The 9,335-nt window shown below is 43.1% G+C and overlaps 1 protein-coding gene across 3 annotated transcripts; it reads left to right on the forward strand.

Annotated features, from left to right (window-relative positions):
- The first annotated feature begins 715 nt into the window (after positions 1–715).
- Positions 716–6,860, forward strand: LOC135877004 (olfactory receptor-like protein COR8). Of its 3 annotated transcripts, none has more exons than XM_065402322.1 (2): positions 716–736; positions 5,931–6,860. In XM_065402322.1, exons 1-2 carry the CDS (start codon positions 716–718, stop codon positions 6,858–6,860), a joined length of 951 nt encoding a protein of 316 aa, XP_065258394.1. The 3 variants fall into 3 exon arrangements, with proteins under 3 accessions (XP_065258394.1, XP_065258395.1, XP_065258396.1); XM_065402323.1 differs by lacking the exon at positions 716–736 and adding an exon at positions 1,079–1,090; XM_065402324.1 differs by lacking the exon at positions 716–736 and having other exon boundaries at positions 5,922–6,860.
- The last annotated feature ends 2,475 nt before the right edge of the window (positions 6,861–9,335 follow it).

A 9,335-nucleotide genomic window follows, 5' to 3' on the forward strand; every position in this document is an offset into this window, starting at 1 on the left:
GAGGCCCAAAATAAAGCTCCAATTTCTGATTCTATTCTCTATAGACTTACATCACCTTAATATCTGAGCATCTACCAGCAGTGTATTAAGTGACATGATTATTTGTTCTCACTTATTCTCCCCATTATTCCTGGGGGAATTCTGTACCATTGCACAATGCAGAATTCACACCACATTAACATTCTGTGCAGAATTTCCTCCCTTTCCCCCAGATTTGGCATTGCAGCGCTGCTGGCTGCCACTAGGGGCCGCTGGACCCAGCAGAGTCCAGCTCCCAGCTTGCACATAGGAGATGCTGCCAGGGTAGGGAAATGGAGATGAAGGGTTCCTGGCACACCCTGAAAGGAGGAGGTGACATGCAGGAAACTCCATACAAGCACAGGGCCCAGCATCAGGTTGTTTCTCCCTCTGGATCCCTGGACTTTGGAAAGGGAGGGGTATGAGTGTCTGGGCTTGGAAGGCTGCAGCTGGGCTCTGGGGGATGGTAGGGGGTGCAGGTGTCTGGGCCAGGGGGGCCCTGTGGCTGGCAGGTATTTTGAAAAATTACCAAAATAATTGAAACCGGTGTGATTATATAGTGTTATTTTGACAAATTAAATACGCAGAATTTAAAAATATTGTTTTGTTGCAGAATTCCCCCAGGAGTACCCCATGGAGAAAGCTCTGTACAGTGGAGTATATTGTTGTGGTTGAGGTTTTTATTATTATGATGATTATGATGATCTGGTTTACACAGGTTTTACATAGATGGAACTCCAGGGGATTTCAGTGCAGTTCCTCTTGATTTGCATGTGTTTATAGCTGTTTAAGAGAGACCTGAATCAAATCTGACTTCAGATTTCAGTTTTCAGTGTAACGGCCTCGCCACCCGCCTGTCACGAGCACCCCCTCTCTGGCCGATAAGTGCCTACGGTCACTTCATTTGGAATGAGGCAGCACCCACTGGTTCAGATTCTCTCTTGAGAAGGAATTTGGTCTGCAGAAGCATTTGGATTCACCGGCCTTTTTATGAAACACTGAATAAACACATAGAAATTGCCAGATTGGATCAGACCTGAGCTCCATCTAGTGCACTATCATGTCTCTGATAGTGGCTAGTATCAGAGGTTTCAAAAGAAGGTTTAATAACCTTCAATAGGCAGATGTGGAATAATCAGCCCTTCCCCACATCCTGCCATGATCTCTAATAATTAGAGATTGGTTTAAGCCCTGAAGTGTGATGTTTAGTATCCCTTAAGCAACCGCATCCATACACTATGCCATATAAAGCTGTCAAATCCTTCCAGTTTCTTTGCAGTTCTGCTTTAACAGCTCTCCTGGGATCAACAGACATTTCCCAACTTCTCAGCTCACCCAGAATAAGAGCTCAGACCAGCAAGGTACTGAGCTCGCTAACCCCAATCCAAGGAAACATAAGCACAGGCTTAACATGCTTTAGACTGTAAGAAGCCCCATTGAAATCAAGGACTCTGGGGCTCTGGTCTCAGTTTGCACCTCCAGTCGCTACTGTAAAACTAATAACATTGAGCTACGGGCAAGTTTCAACCACATGCCAGGCTCCTTCTAGGATCCTTTGATTTTATATGTATGACCCAACAGGGCTCTCCTCAGGAATGGAGAGACTGAAGTGGTCTGAGGCATCACAGCCTAAACCCTAGGCCCGCTGCCTTTCAGACCCATGACGCCCAGTCAAACATTTCCCCTCTTTTCCATGCAATTTGCTCCCTTCTGCCTCCTACTGCTGCCACTCCCTTTCTGCCCTCACCCAAACACCGTGGAGTTTTCATCTCACTCCCCTGCCCCCAACACAGCTCAGACCTAGGGCAGGGGGAAAAGCAATTCTAAAGGCTGTGCAGCCTGCGGCGTGGCCTACAGAAGCAGCGGTATCCTAGAGCTGAGAACTGTGCAGCCAGAGGAAGGAGGCAAAAAACAGAGCCAAACCCAGCTACTAGCACCAGCCATCTCAACAAAAAGCATCACTTAACCCATGACAGAATCATAGGACTGGAAGGGACCTCGAGATGTCATCAAGTACAGGCCCCTGCACTGATGGCAGGACCAAGCACCATCAAGAACATCCCTGACAGGTGTTTGTCTAACCTGCTCTGAACAATCTCCAATGATGGAGATTCCACAACCTCCCCAGGCAATTTATTCCAGTGCCTAACCACCCTGACGATTAGGATTTTTTTCCTAACGTCCAACCTAAACCTCCCTTGCTGCAATTTAAGCCCATTGCTTCTTGTCCTATCCTCAGAGGTTAAGGAGAATCATTTTTCTCCCTCCTCCTTGTAACACCCTGTTAGGTATTTGAAAACTGTTATGTCTCCTCTCAGTCTTTTCTTTTCCAGACTAAACAAACCTAATTCTTTCAATCTTCCCTCATAGGTCATGTTTTCTAGACCTTTAATCATTTTTGTTGCTCTTCTCTGGACTCTCTCCAATTTGTTCCCATGTTTCCTGAAATGTGGCACCCAGAACTGGACACAATACTGCAGTTGAGGTCTTATTGGAGCTGTGTAGAGTGGAAGAATTACTTCTCCTGTCTTGCTTACAACACTCCTGCTAATGGTGGATTGTCTGTCACTTGAAGTCTTTCCAACTGGATATCTAGCTAAAAGATTTGTGAGAGCTAAAAAAAATAATAATTATGGGCTTGATACATAAATTATTGGACAAGGTTTTGTTATGCAGGAGGTCAGATTAGATGATCACATTGACCTCTTCTGGCCTTAAACTGTATGAAAAATCAGTTTGACCCAATCAGGGGCGGTAAATTGTAAGGCACTATTAGGCACTAATTGTAAGGGTAGGGTGATTGCTTGGCATCTACACAGAACAAAGTTAAAGTTGTTTGTTTGCTGTAACTGTGCTTTTTCCATAGTTTAACATGTCTGGATTTCTTTTAAGCCTAACTTTGATGCTGAATTCACTGAGTGCTCCCTACGGAAACGAAGACAGAGCCTTTCATTTCCAGTCACACTGCTCTTGAGAGTTCTTCCTGTGGCTTAGCAAAACAGCGAGAGCTTTCCGTAAAACTAAGCAAAGGCAAATAAACAAATCTACGTAGCATGTTAGGGCACCAAGGAGGGCATTGTAATGAGCCCCTCTGTGCCTGGCTTGAGACTATAATTGGAGGTGTGACTTCAGAGACTTGATCTCTAAATGACACAGAAATGAATATATAAAGGTATTTGGTGCCCTAACATGACCCCTTAGGGATGAAGAGTGATTGAACTCTCTCTTCCACCAGTAGCTATGATACAATACTTCTTTCCGTCAGTGGAGGTGGGATAGCTATTTTCCTTCAGTTCTGATTCCTGGACATAAATTTCCATTTTCTCCATTTACTTGGAAATGTGCTGTTAGCGCAGTCAACATTGCAACTTGAGACAGACATTGTTCATTTTTCTGTCTCAGGATAAATTACAGGGGCAATGGATATGGTTCATGGAAGACCCTGAAAGGTCCAGATGGATATTAGGTAAGAATCCGGTATTATACATAGAGATGAATATGAGTTACACACTTCAGATCTGGAATCAGATTCAGATCCGACTTCTGCAACCTTTGAGGATTTTCAGATTCTGGGCTTTGGCTACAGCCAATTACAGAGATAAGTCAGGGCTGTAATTTATTGTTGTTGTGTTATCAATTAGAGGTCAATGCCCCACTGTACTAGGTTCTCCGGAAACACATAGTAAGGGAGAGTTCCCCCCCTCAAGAGCTTACAGTCTATTAAACAAGACAGAAGAGGGTGGGCGAAAGGAAGGATTATTACCCAAATTTTACAAAGAGGGAATTGAGGCAAAGAGGAAATCTTTGCTTTGTCCAAAACCACACAGGGAGGCTGTAGCAGAGCCAGGAATTAATGGCCGATCTCAGAATAGTGCCCCTAGTGCCAATCTGACCATTATCCAGTGTTGTGTATGCGTGTGAGTGGGGGAGGGGGGAAGACGGACACTGGGATCCGGTGGGTTCTGGTGTGGCCGATCTCGAACCATAAGGGGGAAATAACAGTAATTATTTGCACTGCTGCAGCCCCAGTCATGGTCGTGTTTGTTTGAAAAATGTAACCAATGGGTAGCATTGGAAGGGCAGAGATGGTAGATGACACTGCAATAGCAGATGAGCCTCACAGTGTTGATAGCCTGTGAAGGGCCTTGGATTGAAAACAAGCTGGTTGTGTTTGATAAAATGGGGAAGGGGGAGCCAGAAGAACGAAGCAAATGGAGAAAGTCTCACTTTTGAGGCGTTACATAGTTTTGCCTTCATGTCTCTTCAGCCTTATTTCTTCCTTCTTTCTCTCTCCACTCTCCTCACACTCCTCTTCTATACAGCAATTTCTCCTTTTATCTCATTCTCTCACCTGTGGCTTCATGCAACCCCCCTATGCTCCCTCTTCAAGCATCCTCCCTCCCCCTCCTTCAGATCCTTGCCTTGCACATTGCTTTCCATTGTCGCTTCTGTGCCAAAATTATTCCTTCACCATTTCCCACCTGTATCATATTCCTGTGTCACGGCGAATGACCTGGAGAGATGAAGGACCTGGCAGTGTGTACCACTAGTAGGCATAAGAAATTGGGACTGGAGTCAAGTGGCCAGAAATCTCCTAGAGCAAGGATAGCATAGATTGAAGGCACAGTTGCCAATTCTCATGATATTTGGTGCTTCTCTTAAAGCCCCAGCTCCTTCAGTCATGTGATCAGTTAAGAATCTCAGATTTTTTTTAAGTATGTTTCTAGCCCTCAGGGTTGCTAAGAAAAGCTTGAAAACGTGACTCTCTCCAGGGCCCAGAAACATTGTTCCATTGCAATTTGCTGACTGAGTGAAATTGGAACATTTCGTGAAGAAGGGCCAATTTCACTGCAGCACCACGGAATTGAGGAAACTCTGCCTACATCCGAATCCTGCCTGGTTTCTGCTAGTTCACCTGCCCGGCTCCTTTGCAACCTGCCCAGTGGCCTGCTAGCAACCTCAGAGCTTCCAGAGTCCATGGCCTTGGAGCACACACACATGCCGATTGCTCTGGGGGCTGGGAACATCCAAAATTGTCAGTGTCCATGACTCCAGCGATCCGTTCCCTTTTTCAGAAACTTTTCAAAAACTGTGGGTTTGTTCCTAAACCAAATTCTGAAAAATAAAAATCTTGCACAAAACAGAATTATCCTTCCCTGCCCCCTCTCTAAACCCCGTGTGTATTATTTTTTAAAGATCTCAAGATTTTAAGCCAATTGCATGATTTTTGTAAGCCTGATTCATGGTTTTCAAATGCTTGGGATTAGCAACACTGCCAGGGGATGCGTTACGAAGCAGCAGTTACCAAGTGACTGGGACAGAACAGACATTGTAGTCATCTAAAAGGAGTATCTGGAATAGGGTGACCAGATGTCCCGATTTTATAGGGACAGTCCCGATATCTGGGTCTTTTTCTTATATAGGCTCCTATTATCCCCCACCCCGTCCTGATTTTTCACATTTCCTGTCTGGTCACCCTAATCTGGAAGGATCTAAAGTATGCGTGCTTTCTAACTTACCCTCAGTGAGCAGACAATATAAAGTACCAAGCTCAAACTCAAACCCATGCCAGGTATATTTCATTGGAGAAAATTTGTGATAATGGACATGAATCTAGAAAGTCCCTATGGGGAACTGGATGCCTAATTCCAGTCCATTTTATGGAGACTTGGATGTCTAAATCTCCTTGAAAATCTCAGCCCTGTTAAAAAGTGAGTGTACATCTAAAGGTCCATCCCAACTCTTCCCAGACATCACGGCGGCTGGTTTCCTGTAAGATATTCACTACCCACATTCAAGCCCGGTGGTGTCATTCAGGTTTAATTCATGCCATGAAATTTCCTTCTTCCATGCTGCTCACTCTTGTTATCCCGGCAGGTATGGTTTCATGCACCCCTGTATAAATGGCTGAGGGCAATCATAGCATGGTGACCCAGTTCATCCTCCTGGGGCTGACGGAGCGTCAGGAGCTGCAGATACCCCTCTTCGTGGCGTTCCTGGTGATCTATGTTCTTACGCTGGTGGGGAATCTCGGGATGATTGTGTTGATCAGGGCTGATCCCCGACTCCACACCCCCATGTACTTCTTCCTCAGTAACCTGTCTGTGGTTGACCTCTGCTACTCCTCAGTCTTCGCTCCAAGGATGCTGGTGAATTTCTCAGTGGGGAGTAAAAGCATTTCTTACTCTGCCTGTATTGCCCAACACTTCTCTTTTGTCGTGTTTGTGACCACAGAAGGGTTCCTGATGGCTGTGATGGCATACGACCGCTATGTAGCCATTTGTAACCCTCTGCTCTACACCGCTGTTATGACTAAGAGAGTCTGTATTCATCTAGTGGCCAGCTCATATGTCGGGGGGCTCGTGAACTCACTGACCCACACATGTGGCTTGCTGAGGTTGTCGTTCTGCGGGCCCAACATCATCAATCATTACTTTTGTGACACTAACCCATTGCTGAAGCTCGCCTGCTCTGATAACCACATCAATGAGATTTTGCTTGTAACGTTCTCTGGAGTTATTGCCATGTCCACCCTCCTGACTGTCATAATCTCTTATCTGTACATCCTCTTCTCTATCCTGAGGATCCGCTCTGCCAAGGGCAGGCGCAAAGCCTTCTCCACCTGTGCCTCTCATCTGACAGCTGTCACCATGTTCTATGGACCTGTGAGTTTAAGCCACATACAGCCCAGTTCCAGCTACTCACTGGAACAGGAGAAAATCTCTGCTGTGTTTTATACCCTGGTGGTCCCCATGTTGAACCCCCTGATCTACAGCCTGAGGAACAAGGAGGTTAAGGGTGCTCTTAAGAGGGTGATAGACTGGAAAAACATTCTCAGCTAATTTGTCACCATGACAATTCCAGTCAATTGAGAAGAACAATTGGAAGAAGGGTAGGAGTATGGTCTATGTGTTACTGCCTTGATTTATGTATCACAAATGTTGTACAAGAATTAAATGAAACTCAAAGAACTGATGTAGCATGTGGAAATTATGTTTTACAATTGCTTGAGAGGAACAATGTTACCTAATGTCCTGTCATTATGTGGCTGTTGGAATATAGACACCTTTCCTTGTTTCTTGACCATTAATCTATTTGAAATGGTGCCCTGCAAGGTTATCTGAGATTAAAAATAAAATAAACTTGCTTCTAGATTTAGTTTCTTAATGTGTTGCTTTAATTAATGCTCAGTATGTAACTTGCACTATGAGAATTCAACGCTTTTGCTCTCTTTAGTGTCTGGGCCTCATACGGGCTGCCACAATTGATCTCTATCCCCTTTATAGCAGCCCTTAACGTAGTTGAAGACTGTTATCAGGTCCCTCCTCGGTCGTCTTGTCTCAAAACAAAACATGCCCAATTTTTTAAAAACTTTCCTAATAGATCAGGTTTTGTAAACCCTTTTTGTCATTTTTGTTGTTCCCCTCTGGACTCTCTCCTATTTGCCCACGTCTTTTCTAAAGTGTGGCTCCCAAACCTAGACACAGAACTTCAACTGAGGCCTCACCAGTGCCAAGCAGAGCCAAACAATCACTGCCTTGGTCTTACACACAACACACCTGGTAATACACCCTAGACAGCCTTTTTCACAACTGCAGCTCATTGTTGGCTCATACTCAACTTGTGACCCACTTGAACTCCCAGATCCATCTCAGCAGCACTTCTCCTAGCCAGTTATTCCCCACATTGTATTTATGCATTTGATTTTTCCTTCTAGAGTGAAGTACTTTGCACTTGTCTTTATATTGATCACATCTATATTCATACTAGTGCTATATCCATCTATTCTTAACCAGTGTTATCGTATATACTTAGGCTTGGAAGGAATAGATTTTTCTCAATAAATGTTGGTCCTTATTGATTTCACCATATGCACACAAACCAATGAAAAAAATATTGCCATCAATAATAATTGAAATGTACAGATAGGCAGAATAAGAAAAATTGCAGCTTGAGAATGTATTAGAGTTTGATTTAAGGATATTTATTTTGTATATTTTGACATGTGATGTTGACAATTTGTGTTTTAACAGTTATAAAGCTTTAACTTTTTGAATCTCAGTGTCGGCTGTGATTAACAAAATTATGTCTGACCTCCCATTGTCTGATCCCCCATAATTTCCCGCAATTGTAAAGGTCTAAACATTTCAAATGAAAAAGGCTTAAAAATAAAACATTGATATTATCAATTAAAATAATAAAAAACTTAAAAATCAAATTCTGACAAGGCTCTAGCAACTTGTTATTCAGCTTTATTCTCAATCATCTTGTTGTCACCTTGTGCTGCTCCCCATCTGTTTGTCATCTGTGCCGTTGTCTCTTATTTTAAGCTTACATTACAAGCTCCTTTGGCCAGAGGTTGTTTTTTTGTTATATGTTGGTACAGCACCTAACAGAATGGGGTTGGGATTAAGCCCAATACTAATGAATTAATGAAGTAGTATCAATAATAATGGTCATGTAATGTTACTCCCACCAATGCCATATATTTCAGACAGGTAGTCGTGTTAGTCTGTTTCAGCAAAGACAGCAAGGAGTCCTGTGGCACCTTAAAGACTAACAAATTTATTTGGGCATAAGCTATGATGGGCCGGAACCCAGAAGGTTCCAGCCCACGATAGCTCATGCCCAAATACATTTGTTAGTCTTTAAGGTGCCACAGGACTCCTTGTTGTCAATGCCATATAGTGATTTTATAGGTTTACTTACAGCAATGCTATATATTGATCATATATTTTAAGGGCTAGAAAGGACAATGACATCGTTTAGTCTGACTGTATAACTCAGGTCACACTTCTATACAGTTATCCTCTGTATTAAGCCCATTAACTGGCATTTTATTAAGCGTATCTTCCGGAGAGCCATCGGGTCTTGATTTCACAGCAGCTCTAGCTGGATAAACCGTCACGTCCCATGGTAGTTCATTCCAGCCGTTAACCACCCTCACTGTTGAAAATGTGAGCCTCAGGACTAATTTGAATTGGGCTAGTTTTACTCTGAGCAACACGATATATTGTTCATTAGAACTAGGGGGAGAGGGGAGTTGGACCAAAATACTTTTTTTCTGAGGAACGCAGATTTGGGTTAACTGAAATATTTTATGAATCTGTGTCAACTGAGATGAATTGTTTTGCTTTGATCTAAAACCTCAGAAAAATCTAAAAGGTCTCAATATTTTAAGTTTCCCATTTAAAAGACTTTTTGTTTCAAAATTTACTTCAATTTTATTAAAAAAAATAACAATTGCAAAAACAGCAACTGATCAAGCAAAACATTTTATTCAACTTGTCAGTCTGCCAAAAAATTTGAAATTTTTG

This window comes from Emys orbicularis, chromosome 4, assembly GCF_028017835.1.
Source record: "Emys orbicularis isolate rEmyOrb1 chromosome 4, rEmyOrb1.hap1, whole genome shotgun sequence".
Lineage (NCBI taxonomy): Eukaryota > Metazoa > Chordata > Testudines > Emydidae > Emys > Emys orbicularis.